Source organism: Taudactylus pleione, unplaced genomic scaffold, assembly GCF_031769625.1.
Source record: "Taudactylus pleione unplaced genomic scaffold, aTauple2 ptg000977l, whole genome shotgun sequence".
Lineage (NCBI taxonomy): Eukaryota > Metazoa > Chordata > Amphibia > Anura > Myobatrachidae > Taudactylus > Taudactylus pleione.
Window position 1 is genome coordinate 1,382,551 of NW_028285378.1, and position 21,021 is coordinate 1,403,571.

The 21,021-nt window shown below is 48.6% G+C and overlaps 1 protein-coding gene across 1 annotated transcript in view; it reads left to right on the forward strand.

The window, feature by feature from the left end:
• The window catches only part of LOC148454577 (uncharacterized), an 88,261-nt gene that overhangs the window by 66,134 nt on the left and 1,106 nt on the right, over window positions 1-21,021 (forward strand). The window contains exon 2 of the mRNA XM_088460755.1: window positions 18,255-18,347. Within this exon, the coding sequence (XP_088316881.1) occupies window positions 18,255-18,347 (93 nt within the window). The remainder of the gene's footprint in view (window positions 1-18,254; window positions 18,348-21,021) is intronic.

A 21,021-nucleotide genomic window follows, 5' to 3' on the forward strand; every position in this document is an offset into this window, starting at 1 on the left:
CGGAAATCGTGCGCTCGTAAAACAGCGAGGGGCTGCTAATTTGATTGACAGAATGTACCGTTTGTGGGTGGTAACAGGTTAAGGTGCTTGAAAACGGGGAGTGGAGATCCGAACGCAGGCGTGCCTAACGGTCAAAAGGGCGTTTAATGGGAGTGCATAATTATTAAAGGAGCGTCATCGACCACATCACTTGGTTGTCTTTTAGCCTGAACTGCTCGCAGTGATAGCGGTAAGAAAATACAACCACAAGCACTGCGAGCAGTTCAGATGCCTTTCGATGTTCCCGATTAATCTAATAAATACCGGAGATGACGTGTGATGCGAACAGCAATGGGGCGTCTTTACAAAATAGCGAGCGTATTTTTCGGACGCTCGCTCAGACATAGAGGCGTCAACACACCGCAAAGCGTGAGCGCGCAATTTAAATATCCGGCCCCTTTTTTAGAACGACCGTCCGCAAATAGCGTCCGGCTCTGAATCAGGCCCAGAGCATGCTCCTGTGGGGTCATACCTCCAGATCTTACTGTAGGTTCAATTGATCTGGGGATGAGATGTACAATCCCATGCAGTGCTATGCAGGTTGGGGAGGGGGGTGCCGGCATATCAGGCGGTGGGCCACCCGTTCGCATCGTGTGTGGGGACCACACGATATGTCGCCCATCGCAAGGTGCATATCGCACTGTGTATGGGCAGCTTTAGACTCAATCTTACTTTTTTTTTTTCAACTTTGAAGTGACACAGCAATCTTGTGGTTGGTGGTGTGTGTGTTGCCCAGGGGTTAAAGTGGGGTGGAACTGCATTCCGTCACTTCTATTTGGAGACAGAACCAGTTCCGCCTCCTCCGATCCACCTTAGCCCGACACCGCAGGGAGGCTCCATTTGCTGGGCGCCCGCTGAGATTTTACCAGCGGGCGCCCGGCTCCCTCCCCGCAGTTGTTGTGCGGCTTCCATATTGGGGGCATAACATCTGGGGGCACTACTACTGTGGGCATTTACTTGGAGGCACTACTACTGGGGGCATTTACCCGGGGGCGTTACTATTAGGGGCATTTACTCGGGGGCACTACTACTGGGAGCATTTACTCAGGGGCATTACTATTGGGGGCACTACTACTGGGGGCATTACTATTGGCATTACTACAGGGGGCATTACTATTGGGGGCATTACTTCTACAGTGGGCATTACTATGAGGGGAACCATCCCTGGGGGCACTGCATAAGGGGCACGACTACTGGGGTCACTGAATAAGGAACACTACCACTGTGGGCACTGCATAAGGGGCACTACCACTACTAGGGGCATTTACTCGGGGGCGTTACTATTAGGGGCATTTACTCGGGGGCACTACTACTGGGAGCATTTACTTGGAGGCATTACTATTGGGGGCACTACTACTGGGGGCATAACTATTGGCACTACTAAAGGGGGCATTACTTCTACAGGGGGCATTACTATGAGGGGAACCATTCCTGGAGGCACTGCATAAGGGGTCCCACTACTGGGGTCACTGCATAAGGGGCACTACCACTACTGAGGGCACTGCATGAGGGGCATTACCACTGTGGGCACTGCATAAGAGGCACTACCACTACTGGGGGAACTGCATAAGGGGCACCACTACTGGGTCACAGCATAAGGGACACTATCACTACTGTGGGCACTGCATAAGGGGCACTACCACTACTGTGGGCACTGAATAAGGGACATTACCACTACTGGGGGAACTGCATAAAGGGCACTGCATAAGGGGCACTACTACTACTGGAGGAACTGCATAAGGGTCACTACCACTACTGTGGGCACTGAATAAGGGGCACTACCACTACAGTGGGCACTGCATAAGGGGCACTGCTACAATGGGCATTGCCTAAGGGGCACTACTACTGTGGGCATTATGTGTAAGGGGCACTACTGCTGTGGGCATTGTATAAGGGGCACTACTACTGTGGACATTGTGTATAAGGGGCACAAATGTGGACATTGTGTAAAAGGGGCACTGCTGTGTGTCATACATGAATAAGAGACATTACTACGTGTTGTAATGTGAATCAGGGGTGCTAATGTGTGGTGTAATTTGAACTGGGAATACTATTGTGTGACCACGTCCCTTTTTCGACACAAACCTACTGCTCACGCTGTCCCTTTTCTTAAAAAAACACAGAAGGGAAAGGGGGGGAGTTCCACCACTTCTCTAGGACCACTTTAAGCACTGGTGTTGCCTGTTGCTGTTGCAGTGAATATAGACTTACCAATGGTGTTGTGTCTTCTGCAGACAGAAGTGGATTCATTGGCGTCATCTTTATGCACAACTGGTCCCGTTGGTAGTGGACTTGATGGTTACAGTTCCATATTTGGATTAGTACTATAAGTATTTTTTTAAAAACGTTTAGTATATGCACTATACTTAATAATGCTGCTATCCTACCAAGGCATGCATGTGTTACACATAACCTTCCTTCTGTGTAAGTGTTTAAAGTAGTGTTTTTTTACCTTCATGATTGTAAACCAACCTATTACTTATGATGTAGATGTTATTGTTGTTATGTCACATTGATGTTGGGCCTTACTGGCCCATGTGTAATTTTTTTTATACTTTTTTCTTCAATATTTTTTTGCTTTTAATCAACAGCTCAATATCCAGTTTGATGCGTGAACGTGTCTTCTTGCCAGGATCCTGCTGTTGACAACCATATATAGCTGATAATAATGGTTTAAATTACCAATAGCCTTTTGAACAACATATTTTCGATTGCATCTGTTGGTTAATACACATTCTATTTTCTATCATGTTCAAATAAAAATGTGAATATTATTTTGCCATGTCTGTCATAATAATAAATCAGGTAATAAAGTCTATAAATAAATTGGTATCCATTGTGAGATGTACATTCATGCAAGTAAGAACACATTTGCAGTGTTTAGGCGCTAGGTGTCACTTTTTAGAGCTACTATGAGAGCAAGGAGATCAGTGAATGTCTCAACCCAAGGGTCACACCTCTCAAAAGACAGGACAAGCCTCTAATAGCAGATGAGAGGTGCAGTCTTTAGTTGATCATTTAAAGATCTGGTTCCTTCATATACATCTCATAGTTAGCAAACATACAATCACACTCCTTTCACTCACTTCAAGACAAGACAACTTATACTTTAAAAGAGCAGGTTTGGCATACAATATATTCATAAATCCCCGATTAGCCCATCCATACTGAACCCCACAATACTAATTAGGAAGCGCAGAAGAGAGCATTGAAAAGTGCAAATGCGCATATGTTTTTCAATACTCACCGATCGGAATTTGCTTCTGAAGTTCCAAATTTTCAAGCGGAAATTTGTCAGTACAGTACAGGCAGTTGGGGATCCCAGAAGAGTCCCCCAGAAATGTTGGGGTGACGAGGCTTCCTACCCCTGGATCATGGTATGAGAAACGCTGCTCCTGTATTATTAATTTTCCTTACAGCCGGCTGGGAAGATAAGGAAACTCAACACACTTGTGATGAATTCCACTTAGCTATCTGAGGTACATCCTCTTTGAGCCGTCTTTTATAAGTTCAGAAAACTGCTGTCACAAACATTTGCCAAAAATGGTTTGACAGAAAAGAATACATATGATTGTTTAACAAGTACATAGGATGTGTCAATACATCTTTCAGTGTCCAGACTTAGTATCCTATTCTGGGATCATTCAGCTGCTGTTGTCTTGTAACTGCTCGTTCAGTATAATGCTGGCTGAATCTCATGATATTTGTGTAAAGGAAAATGGCTTTTTCTCATAAATACTTATGAATCATACAGTATGTTTTAAATAAACACTATGGGCCAAATGTAATAGGGTGAGAGTTTAGAAAAGTGAGAGTTACTGACACTTTTTAAACTTTGCCAATGTAATAGAGTCCAAAAACAAAGTAACAGAGCGAACTTGCATGTTTTTTTAGACTTAAAATACTCTCACGATTTAAAATCTCATTCAGATGTTTTCCCATTTTGAAGATAAAACTCAACCAATGTGAAAGTTTATTGCTAAACTCTCACATTTTCTAAACTCTCACCCAATTACATTTGGCCCTATAAATTATTATTGACTCTCACAGTACTAAGTACAAACGCTGCGGCTTCAGATGCAGAACTAGCACAAGAGAATGGTATGATGAGATGGTACTTGAATGATGTACTAAGTACACACACTGTGGCTTCAGATGCAGAACTGGCACAGCAGAATGGTATGATGAAATGGTACTTGGATGATGTACTAAGTACACACACTGTGGCTTCAGATGCAGAACTAGCACAGGAGAATTGTATGATGAGATGGTACTTGGATGATGTACTAAGTACACACACTGTGGCTTCAGATGCAGAACTGGCACAGGAGACGACTCTAGGAGATTGTACTCAGTAGATGTACCAAGTTCACACACCGTGGATTAACACTAGGAACAAGTCAATAGAAGCAACGGAGCTTGGGACCTGTAACGCTGCAACAGAAAGTCTTCACTGGAAGTAATGACGTTGTACAGGCAACTTCCTGTAGTTCAGAGCTCGGTTAAATACCCTAAGGTAGCAGTCCTTTGGGGGATAGTGTCAGCTGACAGCAACCAATGCTACCATTGCGTAAAGGGCTAATCAGGATATAGACATCATAGTAACCGCAGAAACCACATCACGGAGCGACCACATGGATGTCCTAGCAGACCTCAGGTATAATCCTCAGCGCATCACCCGCCGTAGCGTCTGGCTTCTGACCGCTCGGGAGGTCAGGGGAAGCCGGCGCTGAGGTGAGTAACGGCCGATCCTAGGCAGCAACCTGACATGATGTACCCACGTTTCATCACCTGTAACAATACGCTGCAGGAACTGCACTCCCTCCTCATGGTACAGCAGCAAGAGCATGAGAAACATTACCCAGTGATCGCGCTGAGCGGAAAAAAATTTGGGTCCCTGGAACCCCTCACTTTCAAAAATTGGGTTCCTACGCCACAGTTTATGGATCCCATCACAATTTATGCTTTGAAACTCCCCATATGCCATCAGACAATCCCACATACCCTATGCATCCTATACACTATGGAAAGGCACACTCATATAATATTTTCAGTACAGATAATGTTTTGCCTTGATCTCACATAGCCAACAGGTGCATTGCTGGGAGCAGGGGGCCTGATTCAGAGATGGACAGATTTGCAGAGTTGTACAAATCTGTCCATCTCAGATCCAAATACAGAAGGAGGTGTCAGACACTTCCTTGCTGTATTTGCGATCTCAGCACTGCGACCATCGTATCACCACCTGAACCACTGCAACGGATTATGGCAATGGCTGCTTACTTGGTCAGGCTGCGGGAGCTGAAGCTTCCCACAGCCTGACTTGGTGCTGGCCATGTAAGAGGCTAGGAATCTGCATCCATCAATGCAGGCCCTGGCCTCGTCCCTCCCAGAAAACTGGGTCGCCACAACCCCGTTTCCGAGAATGATGACCAGGCACGCTGTAGCTTGTCAATCATGCTGCGGCTTGGGGGGTCTGTGAACGAGATCGCAGGACCTGTTCTGCACATATGCAGGACAGGTCCTGTGCAAGCGCAGACCCCTACGAATTGGAGATGTACGTTCATCGTCTGGTGAATCAGGCCCAGAGAGGGGGTTATGGGCAGACAGCAGTTGGGACAGTGCTGGGGGCATGTGGCAGCTTTGGCAATTCTGGGGGCAGGTAGCAGTAGCAGATTAAGGGTCAAATGTAATAGGTTGTCTGTTTTGCTAACAGTACAAACTCGCACTTTTAAAAAGTGCGAGTTTGTCCTGCAACTCGCAAATGTAATAGCCTGCGAACTTTTCAGCTCGAGACTACTACATATGCGAATTTAGGTGAGTTTTGGACTATGTAAATTGACACCTTTTAATGTGACAAGCATTAAAAGGTGCGAGTTATACAGAAGCCATCACAGATCAGTGAGATCCGTGATGGCTTCTGTCTGTATTTTAAAAAAAAAAATTAAGTGCAGCACCTTCCCAAAAGCATAACCAGCCGCGGCCTATGGAACGAAGAGGACCTGAACTACGCATAGGAGAGGTGAGTATGGATTTTTTATTATAGGTACCCCTATGGAATCCTACTGGATAAGGGGACATGATGTCATCAGGGATATTATGTTATAATAAACTTTTACTGACACAGTATGTGTGTGTTGTCTTTTTTTAACGTTTTTCTTTGGCTGTGGAACTACAGGTACCAGCGGGCTGTAACGCCCCGCATGCTGGTACTTGTGGTTCTCCAAGTACCAGCATGCGGGGGAGGTTTGCTGGGACATGTAGTAGCACAGCTAAAGACAATATTTACACTTCTATTTTACACTACACTTTGACAATATCAACCCAACACCTCCCCGCCCACGGGTGCCGGGGATAGCCCCGGTCTATCAGCCTAGGCCTAGGGTGCCCTGGGGAGGGGAACCCCTTTATTAGGTGGGTCCCCACCTCCCCAGGGATCCCCGGCCTGGGCTGATTAGCAGTCAGGGGTAATGCTTTGGCTGGGGAAACCGGTGAAAGGTTTTCCCTGGCTGTGGCATTACTCCCCCGCTAGAAAGAGTCTGGTGCTGGTTATGGAGATTACAGGGGATCCCTACTCGTTTAGTCCCGTTTTTCCACAACCAGGTCCAGCTCAGCAAAGCCCTGTGCTGGTTCTTAATATACAAGGGTCCCCTATGCATTTTGGCCCCTGTATTTTTAGAATCAGGACAGGCTTTATAAAGCCCAGGGCTGGTTATGCTTTTGGGGGGGGGCTGCACATCATTTTTTATTTTTAAAAAACATTTTGCATAAATACACACAGAAACATGCACATATCTCATGGATATGTGCATGTTTCTGTGTTACTGTGACCTGCTCAGGATATACTCGCTATCCTGAAGCTGGTCTATTATTTGGTGTGTTTTGGTAAAGTTTTTTTGCGAGTTTGAAACTCACACCCTATTACATTGGGCGAATTGATTGTTTTAAATGAGAAAACATCTGGATGCAAATTTTAAAATGGCAGATTTTAGTAACTCTGAAAAAATGCAAGTTCTATTGGACTGACACCCTACTACATTGGAGAGTTGTGAAAGAGTGCGCGTTTACCACAAAACTTTTTACATTTGGCCCTAAGTGCTGACCCGGCCACAGTATACGAGGAGAATTGATCCGCTGTCCAGATAGCCTCTGTGTAAATACTGGCAGCGTGATCATGCTGAAATGACTCAGAGAAGCTGTTAAGGTTATGGGTGGTTAAATCCCACACTATCACAGGAGATGCTGTGTGCTGACCAGTTGTGCTGGATGTGTGCACGCTAACAGCCTGGTGCCTCTCAGCTGGGGAGTACTGCAGCTGGTGGTGAGGCTTAGAGAATGGGGAGCAGAAACAGCAAAACTCGGTCAAAGCAGAAGATCCACGTGCCAGTCAGACTGGAGACTGTTGTTACACAGACGTCACTGGAGGTGTGGCTAGATTTGTTTCTCAGCCAATGGGGATCTGTTTTATCATCTGACTGGGGAGACGATTGGCTGGGGAGGGCGGGGATTGGCTGGGGAGACACTGAGGATTGCCAAAGGTCTGTGAGTCCCAGCGCATCCTGCAGGACCCGGCTATATTTCAAAACTGAGTCCCTCACTATCTATATCGCGTACAAATGTGCTATAGCGTGTATTTTGCAATCACTGATTCCCATTCTTTTGGTTTTGTGAACTTCTGTGAGTTGCTTCAGTACCTAGCATGAACACTTTTTCCTGTACCCCAGTTGCTCATATTGTGCACAGTATCAACTGAGATGTTCAGTTCATTAACAATGTCACTAACTCTGATGCGTCTGTCCTAAATCAGGCCTTCAATCCGGCATAAATTGTCATCTGTGGTGGACGTGCTTGGCCGGCTGGATCACTGCTCATCTTGAACGTCTGACCTGCCGTTATCAAATGCAGTGCATCAAACCTGTTTCCGTGACACATTATCACCTCCACAAGTTGGCAATGAATTTAAGATGTTGATGTGCCCTTTAGACACAGAAATCTGATCACACTACGCACCTCACTGTTTGATCACCTTTCCGCCAGCCTTCTTACAACTGACAGGTGGGACTGATATGAGGCACAGTCTAATATCCGTGAGAGGAAGCGGTGGACTACCTGCTCTGGCCTGGTGGGAAATTAGAATGAAATAAAGATCTTTACACAGGTGAGAGGTTACCGTACTTTTTGAATCACCCTCGTAGATAGGTGGAAGTATAAACTTTCTATCGTCAGATGATAGATGTGACCCATAAACTTAAACTAAACTTAACTAAAATAAACACAGGAGACCAAGTTATGCCGTTTAAATTAATTGGTCAGCTTTATTTGGTTACAAGGTAGACATGGTGGCAGGAGAAAGAACGGCAACTAACCAGCGTCCACTTGTCTTAGGCCGGAAGTAGATCACAACTTGTGAGGGCCAACTATCCCAGACAAGGGTAGGGTGATCTTAAAACTTGCAAGGCCAACTATCCCTTTCAGAGCAAGTGATGCGGCCCCAACACCCATGCCAATGCACCATTCATCCTGCTCGGTCGAGAGGTGCCGCTGACCCCAATAGGGTGAAATCAGCCTATCAGTGCATTGAAGGGGTGCGCACCGCTATTACTGCTGCAAGATGGACACTTCAATATTGCCGGTCTTTCCCTGCTAATGAAATAAAGCCGACACAAGACACAAGAGGGTAGGGAGGGTGGGAGATCAATTCAAAGAGGCAGATTTTCCACAGTAGATTCACTACACCCTCTCACTCACCCCGCCCCTAACCTAACGTCCTATCACATCTGCCTACTACTGTCAACAAACATTTATAACTTTATTAACCCCTCTATCCCTGACTAGAAGTTTATGTGCCGTCGGCTCTATTCCTAACCTCCGTTATATTAAACTTTCTATCGTCAGATGATAGATGTGACCCATAAACTTAAACTAAACTTAACTAAAATAAACACAGGAGACCAAGTTATGCCGTTTAAATTAATTGGTCAGCTTTATTTGGTTACAAGGTAGACATGGTGGCAGGAGAAAGAACGGCAACTAACCAGCGTCCACTTGTCTTAGGCCGGAAGTAGATCACAACTTGTGAGGGCCAACTATCCCAGACAAGGGTAGGGTGATCTTAAAACTTGCAAGGGCCAACTATCCCTTTCAGAGCAAGTGATGCAGCCCCAACACCCATGCCAATGCACCATTCATCCTGCTCGGTCGAGAGGTGCCGCTGACCCTAATAGGGTGAAATCAGCCTATCAGTGAATTGAAGGGGTGCGCACCGCTATTACTGCTGCAAGATGGACACTTCAATATTGCCGGTCTTTCCCGCCACAGCGGCTCTCAGGAGAGAAGCAGCCCGCCACCATGCTAACAAACCAAACCCTTAAAAACTGCAAAAATATCTTCTAGAAACAAAAAATTACCCTCCTCACTAAGATGAACTCCATCCCTGCGGAAAAGGTGGGCATCCTGAATCCGAATTAAAGGATGGTGCACCACCAACCCTCCCAATTCCAGCACGTGCCTAGCCACCCATTTGTTAACCTTCCTCCTGGACCTGTCCAAAGCCACACTATTATAGCAATATCGCCATGAAAGCCTGGCGATGATGATAGGGGACCACACCAAAAGGCAGTTAGGCAATAACCGAACCACCTTTCTCAAGTCACGAACAATCGCATGGCGCAACTCTAAGGAAGTTTGCTGGCCCAAATCATTGCCCCCGAGAAGTATAACTAACACTAAAGGGGAACCAAATTCAGCTACTGACCTGTGCAAGTTGCGCAACAAAGTTTCCCAAAGCATGCCCCTCTGCCCCAACCACCTAACACTCTCCCAACGTGGGAACACGGAAGCATCTACAGCAAAGCGTGACTGCTCAGCCCAAAAAATAAAAGAGTGACCAATGAGCCAAATGGGCCTAGCGTCCTGGACACCTGCAAATATACAGAAATAAAATAGATAAGCATATATGCAGCATGTAAATCACAAAGGAGGAGTGGGAGGGTGGGAGGAAGACTTGACCCGAGGTGAAAACCTACAAAAAAACCTGCTGGATCTTTTCTATATTTCATTCGTTCACATTAATATTATATTAAGCTAAACGATCAATGTCCAAAGCAGGGCAAAAAACAGGGCAAAATCTCTCGGGACCCCCACTGGAAAGGCAGCGAGTTGGCCAAGGCACTCAAGTCCAAACGAATAAAGTATAACAATTTATGATTCCAGACGGACATAACTTCTGTAGGCATTGGACTTCCATCTTCCGAGAGCCTGGATCTCCTGTGAAGAAAGACCCGAGGAGGCCGCAAAAGTGGCGGCACCTATTCTAAAAGAATGGGTGCCGTTATCCGAAGGGGAAAGCCCAAGGTGCCGTATGCATCGATGGAAGACCGATCTAAATTGGAATTTAGTCAAAGGACTTCCGTCCTCGTGCATAAGCCAAGCCCCCGGCCGCATTGGCCTGCAAAGAGTATATTGGGAGGCCAAGTGAACCGGACAAATCCTGTCATCAGGACAGGGACACCCAGCGACCTCTACCCAACTGATCGGTCTTGGAACGCCGAACACGGCACAACAGCGTATCACGCAGCAAAATGTGACAACGAAGCAGAGGGGGCTGAGCGCGGCGCGAAGACGCTACCAGCTCGCTGATGCGAAAAGCCCCATGAAAGGCCATCGCAAAAGCGAGGCGGAATAACAGAACCTCGAATTGCGAAGAACAAATGCCCGTCAAACTTTCACCTAGACAAATCAGGACCAATAGGACGACGCTGGTCATCCATGGCAGGCCTGACGCGAGACCAACCCCTAAGGGCCCTTTGTATTAAAAAACCCTTAGTTATGTCCCTCCGCCCCGCTAGGCGCAAAAAGAACGAAATCCCAGCAAGCCTCTGGGCAACATAAGCCCGCGACCTGCCGGAATCGAACAAGAAACAAACAAAAGCAACCATATTAGTATCACGAGAGTTACCTGACGAACTCCGTCCTTGCAAAAACTTCTCCCACTGTTGCCAAGATGTCTGGAAGGCCGTCAACGTCCGTGGGGCAACGGACCGACGTGCGAGATCTTCCATTCTGGTTTGATGATCTGCCAACAATGAAATGGACAAAGCTCACCTTTTAATGCCGCGTACGGGGCCAATTCGCGGAACCTTCGCCAATCCTGTCTGGAGAGCGCATCAGCAATGGAATTATCAGTACCCGGCACATGACGAGCTGTGAACAATATGTTAAACTGCAAAGCGCGCAGAACCAGCCAAGCAAGAAGCCGCAACACTGGCAGCGACGACGATCTTTGGTTATTGATCGCATGTACTACCCCCAGGTTATCGCACCAAAAAACTATGGAACGGTCGCGCAACCGCTGACACCATAGCTCTAATGCCACCACTATGGGAAACAGCTCCAGTAGGAGCAAGTTCTTGGTCAATCCTGCCTGTACCCATTCCGCCGGCCAAACTGAAAAACACCAATCTCCTCCCAAAAAAGATCCGAAACCTGATGATCCAGCAGCATCCGTGAAGAGCTGCAGGCAAGCATTAGGCTGAGGATCCGCAGGCCAGACGCGCACTCCATTAAAATCGACCAAAAATGCGTCCCAAACCGCCAGGTCCAGCTTTAGTTCAGACGACAGTCGCAGAAAATGGTGCGGGTGACGCAACCCTACCAAAGCCCTCTGTAGCTTCCGACAGAAAATCTTCCCCATCGGGATAACTCGACACGCGAAGTTAAACAGCCCGAGCAGGGATTGACCTTGACGAAGAGTTACCTTTCCTCCTGCCAACGCTAGGAGGATAGTATCCTGCAAATGATGAATCTTGTCCGGCGGCAGCCGGCAAAGACCCTCCAAGGTATCAATTTCAATACCCAAGAAAACCAGCTTAGTGGCTGGGCCCTCAGTTTTATCGTGCGCGATAGGTACTCCAAATTCCGAGAAGAGTGCTTGCAATGAAAAAAGGAGATGATTGCAGTGACGCAAATCAGCTGGACCTACGCACAAGAAGTCATCCAAGTAATGGGCTATGCTCGTCTCCCCAGACCCCACCGCGACACACCAATGGAGAAAGGAACTGAAACGCTCGAAGAACGCGCAGGAAATAGAACAGCCCATCGGAAGACATTTGTCCAGGTAATAGCCATCCGTCAACCGAAACCCCATGAAGCGAAATGATTCAGGATGCAGGGGCAACAATCTGAAGGCGGACTCAATGTCCACTTTCGCCATGAAAGAACCCGGACCCGCTGCGCGAACCAATGCTAACGCAGATTCGAATGACTGGTACTGTACGCGGCAGACCTCAACATCTATGGCGTCGTTAACCGACGTGCTTGACGTATGTGACAGGTGCTGAATTAAACGGTAACTCCCGGGGGCCTTCTTGGGGACAACACCCACAGGGGAAAGGACCAGATCGGGTATCGGAGGCTGCGGGAAAGGTCCAATCATGCGACCCAGCCCGACCTCCTTCATAACCTTATCCTTTAACACGTGAGGTAAATCGCAGGCCGAGCATAAATTCCTAGGGGACCCGGAACCGACAGGCCGTATTATTGGAAGCGAAAATCCCTCTGCAAAACCCTTACGCAAAAAGGCGGCGGCGTCCCGCACAGGATACCAGTCTAACCATTTTGCCATGGCATCCAGACGAATGGGAGTCGACGCTTTACTTCGAAGTCCCGGCCCCTGACCGTTTCGTAGAGGGTGCTGCAGAGGAGGCCTGAGCTCCTCCTGGACCGCGGGAGCAGTCCTTACTGGGGTGTGCCGCGCCGCAGCGGAGGCACTGGTGTCGAAAGCGACACCTGTTACCAAGAGTACAATTCCCATTGTTGTATGCGTAACACTTCCGCTTGTTTTGCCCTCCATTGGCTGTCCTTGGTGCCGAGGGGGACGAGGGTTGAACTGGCCGCCCAGGGGACTGATCAGCAAGGACGAGTGTAGGCTGTGTCACCTCCATCCACACCTCAACGTCTTTACAACCCAATTCCATGACCTTAACCCGATCTTGCTTTCGACGAAACTCTTCGTCGTATTGGCGCCACGCCGTACTGCGTGAGGCCTTGAATAGGCCATGTATCAGGTGTAAATATCGTATAACATTAAGGTACTCGGAAGGCCTGGTTTTGAGATAGCAAGTTGAGAACACGCAGAACCCAGATAACCAATTCGTGTAAGACTTAAAGGCCTCCAGACCAATACCCCCTTTTGCCTTTGCGGTCGCAGCAGCTTTCTTCGCCGTAGCTGTAAGGGTGAACATATCTACGTAGCGCCCTTTTTTGATCCGCTGCTTAACCCTGGTACGCATACCTCGAGTGACAGCTGTATTAGCGCAGTGTACAACATCCTCCGGACCCGCTCCGCGATCTACACTGGTACTACTGCCAGAGGACCGTTCGCTAGAATGCCTGTGACGACGTGAGCGACGTCTGCGAGACCTCCTTGCCCTTTTACGCCTAGCCTTCCGCGAACTATCGCTTGAAGAGGAGGAGGAAATGGAAGTAGACCCGCAGTCAGATGTACTGTCACACTCACCAGAAGCACTGGCAAGGGCATTGGTAACTCCAGCGCCTGCGTTAGCTCCGACTTCCACCGTCGCACTTCTGGTCGGGGCTGCGACCACTGTTAACTCCTCCAGACTGTCGTCTGTAAAAGAAGAGACTGAGGCGGCATCGTGCGCATTGTCTGTGTCCGCAGCCTGATTAGGCTGAGGAAAGGAGATGGCAGAGGGAGAGAAAGAAACGGAAGGAGCTGCGGGTATGGGAGCGAGGGAAAGACCGCAAATCCTGCCTAATTGCTGCACCAGAGGGCCAAGCTGCGTCTGCACGGCGGACGCCGCCGACGCAGAAGGACCTCCAGTGTCAGCGTTTCCAGGCTGCTGGGTCAAAAGCGGTGTCAGTGCACCCACCACAGACACCAGCAGTCCGGCTATGGCACCAGCATCCAGCAAAGGAGCACTCCCTGGTGCCGCAGGCCCTGCGGGCATAGCAGACGCCGGAGCAGCTGCCACCCCCGCAGGCCTGGAGGAGCTGGCTACTGCAGACATGGGGGACCCCATGTCCGCATCATTATAAACAGAGGGCAGCAGAAGAGGGGGCGGATTAACCTGCCTGTCACTATGCAGGCGTTGGCTCCGCCCCCTTCGTCTCCGCCCCCCGCCTGAAGAAATATTGGCCTGCGTGCAAGCCGGCGCCATGACAGGCATCCGGCCTGCACGCTTATGTGGCCGCTTCCGCCGCCCTTCCCCCCGGACTTCAGCCGGCTCACTCTGAGCGGCCATTGGGGGAGAAGGGACGGGCGGCGGTGTAACTGAGCGCTGCTGGCCGTGGAAACGGCCGGAGCGCGCACCTGCTACTCGCGCGGGCGCTGTATTATGCCCGGCCACCCCCGATCCCCGCCTGCCCTGGTCCCCAGTCGCACTAGTACTGGCGACCAGCGGGGAACCAGGGGCAGGCGGAGGCAGCAACTGTGGCGCCTCGCGGGACCGACGCGGCCGCGTGCACGGGACCGCAGCGTTGCCTGATAAGGGGCCCGCTGTACCTGACCCTCCCGAACGCCAGGAGGGCAGGACCTGCTGGGAATAAAGAGCGCCGGGCCCGACACCGTCTGACAGACGGGCGGGTACCGAGCGCGCGCGCTGGGGACGGCTCATAGTGCTAATGCAGGTTAGCAAGATAGGTAGAGCAAAGAAAGAAAAAGAAAAGTTAGATAAGAAAAAAGAGTGTAGATATAGGGAAAGTATGGAGAAGAGATTAGGGAAAGATATAAAGTAGGGAAAGAGAAAGTAGGGATGAGTACAAACGATTATCCCAACAGACAGATCTGCTAAGAAGGAACTGTACTTCCCTGGTCGCAGATCAATTCAAAGAGGCAGATTTTCCACAGTAGATTCACTACACCCTCTCACTCACCCCGCCCCTAACCTAATGTCCTATCACATCTGCCTACTACTGTCAACAAACATTTTTAATTTTATTAACCCCTCTATCCCTGACTAGAAGTTTATGTGCCGTCGGCTCTATTCCTAACCTCCGTTATATTAAGAAGTGGTGTGCCAAGTCACAAGAGGGGAGAAGTAGAAAAGAGAGTGTAAGAAAGGGGAAGGGGTGGTATAGGGCAAATTGCTACCACCTCAAAGATAATTACACAGTAAATGGTAAGCTCATGTGAAATGAGCACACTGCGGTGTCCAAACTTTGAACACAAACAAAACACAGCTGACATGCTGTTGAAATTACATGACAGAAAAGTACCTCACAACTGCTTAGTGACTGGTTAAGATTGTGACCCCTTTATTTACAAATTCTAACCACTTTTATTGTTTAATAAACATAAGTGTCATTTCATCCTATTTTTTGAAAAACAGTCCCATTGCCTTCTTCCAAATTCTGACTATCAATACTAATTTTACCATCAGGTATAGTAGCTTCGACACACCATCAAGATGGCGGCCGTCGCCTTCAATGTGTAGGATAACAAATGCAGGCAGTCGGCCAGATGGATAAGCACTTGCCCACAACTATTCTCAGATTGTAAGTGTACACTGTGGATTGTCCCTTACAAGTTAGGACATCGCATTGATGAACCTTAATTAACAGGTCAAGTCGGAACAGGTTTCCACGACTGTTTTACCTTATTTGAGATCTAAAAGTAGTATAAGGAATTTCAGCACATAGGTGTCGCGGTTCTCATATCATGTGTGAACTAATATATAACCTGGCTCACTTAGGACAGAGGAGCTGATTCAGAGCCGCTCGCTAAATGCGAACGCTTGCACGATGTGTATGCAAATTGCATAGACAGTGCAATCGCAAAGCAATGCATTAGCATGCCCAGTATTTCTTAGAGAGCGATCACATAGTGTATGCAGACACCAACTAGTCTGTCTTAAGACGCCCAGTTTTTGCACATCATGTCCAGGAAGTGTATGCAACCATCGGTACATCGGGTAACATTGGATGCGATCGCAGCGCTTGAGGTTGACCATACCCTGCCGCAAGCACTGTGAGCACTTCAGTGTAAAAACTAGCCAGGTGACGTGTACTATGATGCTGTCTTATAATTATGCACACCACTGAAACACCATTGAGATGCTCAAGCACACCTGTGTTTGCACCTCCACTCCCCCGTTTTTAATGGCCAGCCCGTTACCACCTACAAACGGCTTCCCCTTTCACTCACTCTGCTGGGCTGTCTATGCGCAGCGAGTGAACGCATTGTGAACTTTCAATAAGGTATGCGCATGTGCACTGTTATGCTTATGCATGCGCACAAAGCATACACACTGCATACTATCGTCAGCAGTGAGCGTTTGCATCTTAGCAAGCCGGTCTGAATGAGCTCCAGACTGCCTTACTGTGAAGAACCGGGGTGCCTGCTGCCTTGCAGGTGTAGTCGGGCACTTATCTTACTCCACTCACTCTCACCTTTAGGCCGCCAATGAAGAGCTGATCGACGGTCCTGGAACGCAGGTCGGACGCAGACGGTGCAGACGAAAAAAAAGAAAGGTAAATATGCTAAGTCCGGATGGCCTCCCCTGGAGGGTTATCATTGGCACACTTGGCCTCAGAAAAGCACCGGAGCGCAGCTGATGGAAATCGCCCATAAGGAAAGCAGGGTAGGTATAACAATCAAAACATAAAAAAAGCACACTAAGAGCCTGATTCAGTATGGATCGCAACTGCGTTTGCGGCTACGATTACGCATACAGTCTCACTGCGATGATATGCTAATCTATTCTGTTCGCTATGCCGTCGCAGCACAACATAAGAACGCCCGCCTTACCTTTGACACATCCGTAATACTTAGCAAGACTGCAAAACCATCGGTAACATCGAGTACAATCGCAGCCTCACGCACACTTGCACAAGGTCTGACCTTACTCAGGAATTGCTAACCTCAAGCTGCATATTGCCTCGCAGTGGATAATTTATGCACGCCCCTGCAACAGCATTAAAAACGCACTGGCATACCTGTGTTTTGCCGACCACCTTCCACAAACGGTTCTTCCTGTCAATCACTCTGCGATGGGTCTGCATAGTCACTGCGACAGCAGTCCCGATCGCAGTGTCTGGTACGGGCACGTGCACTGCGATGCATGCGCAGAACGCAACAATTGGCCAATAGCGTGCGTAATTGCTGTTGCAGTCCTTACTAAATCAGGCCCTAAGTCACCTTGATGGAAGAACGGTCAGGATCTCAGTACCTGCAAATAAGCAGAACCAAACAGCCTGGGCGTGGAATATTAATGAGTTACAATTTAGACAATCAAAATATATACGCACCATAATGTTGACAGGTAGATTATTTAGATAACTAAAATGTCGACATGGACTATATGCAGTATATTTAGTAAAGCGTAGGTTTATAGAAGTGAATGTTTCCCATAGCAAACACAGCCCCTTGTATCTCACCACAGGCCCCTGCTTCTCACTCCAGGCACTGGTTCTACCACTGCCCCCTGCATCCCACCCATCAGTTCCTTAACCTATAACCTTTTCTACAAAATAGGGTGTGTGTGGTTGCAGGAATATCTTAAGGTGCGTACACACTAGACAATGTGCTCACTATGCGATATTATGAGCGATTTCCCTTGAACTCTCCGATGCAGCTCCAGGGCACTACAGGACACGATAAGGTGCAAAAAAGTGTCCAATCTTACTAATGATCTAACATGCGTAGCTAACGATTTGCAAATCGTTAGATCGTGAACGATATATCGTTAGCTTACCAAACACCTGTCGATGATGTTCAAGATTTCAGCAAAATTTAAATAAAGGGCAGGCCTAACTAGGGGGTATATAAAGCAGGTGTCATTTTAGCTCTGTGCACTTCTGCTCTGTGACTAGTGAGGTTTGGTTTACACATGCTGAATGCTGTACATTGCTATTGTGCTCTGCTTTCTTTTGCCTAGCTTAACAAAGTGTTTTTGCTGCATTCTATCCTAAGGTGGTGAAGGAGAGGGCCGACGAAAGGAGGAGAGCATGCTGGACGAAGGAGTGGATGCTGCAGAGGGATACTCACTCTCACATGACACTGCTGATGGAGAGTCGGGAGAACAATCCGGACGACTACCGCAACTTCCTGCACATGGATGACACCACCTTCCAGGAGTTGTTGCGTCTGGTGGCCCCCTATATCCAGAGGCAAAATACTAAGCTGCGGAGGGCCATCCATGCTGAGGAGAGGCTGGAGGCTACTCTGAGGTACAGGAAGGTCCCTGGCTGACCTGAAGTTTGGGTCCCTCATCTCCCCTCAGGCTTTGGGCGTCATCATCCTGGAATCCTGCAAGACTATTGTCATAGTTCTGCAGAACCAGTTTTGCAAGGTAAGAAAAAACACACTACACATTAATTTCTTTAGAAAACGTAGAAGACAAGTGTAAAAACACTTTAAAAACAGGTTAAAATTTGCTGCCAAAATGGCTGCGTTTAATAAAACTGTCTTTATGACAACACAATAAAATTGTCATTCCAAACATGGAAAAAACAACTCTGAAAATGCATTTTTTTTACTGCATATGCATTTATAATGTAAAAGGCAATTATCAACAAGTTTTATCAGTCCCATTAGCTATGCTGCTCTATAATATATGGTGGGTCCAGGGACGTCTCTTCCATTGGGCTTCTTGGGCGGTTGCCCAAGAGCCCAAAGCTTCAAGGGGCCCACCAACCCGGGCCCGGCAGCCGCTTGGTATATTTTTAAGATTTCTAAAAGTACTGGATCCTGCAGTGTTCCCCCCTCCCCGTGACGAGAACCATAAACCCCTCCCTACCCCCCGCGTGCCGCGTAGTCTGAAGGGGCGGATTGGGAAACCGGGCCACTTCCCGCTGGCCGCACTGAGAGCTGTGCTTAAGGCACTGCTCTCTCTGCGTGCAGCAGTGGAGGCGAGGACCGGAGGTGTCAGTCTGGGCACTGTGACTGACGGTACCCAGCGCGCGTAGCGCAGCGTCTACGGCCACCACGTTTGGCCCCGCCCCTTCCCATTCTCTCTTATGGTGGTTTGCAGCTGAAGTGCCGCTTACCCCTGCTCCTACTCTATGCCGTTCCCGGGGGGGGGGGGGGGGTGAGCCTGTACTACGGGGCTCAACCTAAAACAATTACCCAGCCAGCACAGGGCACTACACCGGGGCTGAACCTAACACTACCAAAGTGGGCTGCACATATCAGCCCTCCCCTTCCTGTTTACCTGCTCCTTGCCTGAGTCACTGCATTTTTTACAGGAGAAAAGAAAAGGAAAAAACAGGTACCATAGGGGGCACTCTGTGTATTGGAGGGGTAACTCAGGGGCACTTTGTGTATGGGGGTAATATGGAGCTGTTGTGTGTACTGGAGGTTAAATGGGGGTGCTGTGTGTACTGGGGGTATTTTGGGGGTACTAATTGTACTGGGGTAATATGAAGGCGCTGTGTATACTGTGGATAATATGAATGCGCTGTGTGGAGGACACTGCATACTGATAGGTATTATGGGGGTGCTGTGTGTACTGAGGCATATTAGGGAGGCACATATTGAGGGGTAATAGAAATGTTTTGGGAGATCCTGGGCGGCTACAGAAGGTTGGCTAATCAGACGCATAAGTAGCACAGTATGGCGTGTTATTGGAGTGACACAGGGGTGTTGATGAAAGTGGCTGCGTACAGAGAAGCTGCGTTGCTTACACTGGAGGCCATACTCAGACGGATGATCTGCACCTAGCAAAACTGGTGCAAGTTTTAATTGTGCAATTGATGATTGGCATGTACAGAAGCACAAAGCATGATTGCAGCATCTATAGACACTGACACTGGGCGTCTCAGTCCTTGCACATTCGGGCACATGGATGTACACCAGGGAAGGGCATTGTAGCGGCATTAGCATAAAGTTGCAGATGCAGCAAAAAACGCAAAGAAAGCAGCAATTACATCTGACTCAGAATCAGACCCTATGAGGAGGAAGTATCCCGCCCCTCCACAGACCCCGCCCCTTCTGCAAATCCGCCCCCATTAGGGCTGCTTCTAAAAATTTCCCAGGCTGGTTTCCCATCCCAATCCGCCCATGCTGTGTGGTGTCCAGGACTGGAGGATCCGTCGTCCCGCCCCGTCTCAGCCTCCTCAAGAGACTCCTCTGCCAGCCACTGCCCCGGCGACTCCCGACCCGGCCACAGGCACACGCACCCACTGCACTGCAAAGGTAAGGGCTGAATCAAATCACTGCGCAATCCTATAATTATAATAACATGACAAAATCTCAGTATGACGGAGCTTATTGCTGCAATAATACCATATCATACTATGATATGGTATAATACCATATTATAGTATAATATGGTATTATTGCAGCAATAAGCCCCAGGGCAGTGTGAGAGACATGACTGCTCATACATGGCAGCCTATCTCCATTGCAGCAGCGGGAAATTGATTTACATGTGGGGGAAAAAAAATTGCAGGTATATCACATGATTTGACTGCAAGTCATTTTGGGTAGCTGTAGCCTATCTATTACCCAGACAGAGTATATTTTATTCCCATGAATGGGTGGGTAGGGGCCCCGATGCATTGCTTTGCCCAGGGGTCACACTGCTGTTAAGACAGCCCTGGGTGGGTCAGAAGCCAGATTGAATATGTCAAGAAACACATGGCGCGAGTACAGATTGTGGCCCCTGCAGTGGCATCACAAGTGGAGTGCGGGGGGTGCGGGCCACTCCCGGGTGTCACCCGCCGAAGGGTTGAAACCAAGGTGCAGACTCCCCCTCTGTAACAGGAGCCGGGAGCTGCACTGTAGTATTTAGTGCAGCACTCGGCTCCTGACACTGTGAGGGAGCCGTCACTGCACAAAGCACAGGGCAGTCCGCATTTCCTGCACCCCCCGCTCGGACCCCCCCAGTAAGAAGCACTGGACAACAGAGTTTGGGCCACAAGGCCACGCCTCCTTCCTGTGAGGCCACACCTCCTTCAAGACCATACCTCCCCGCGAGGCCACGCCTCCTTTCCGCGAGGCCACGCCACTATAAATAGCCTGGC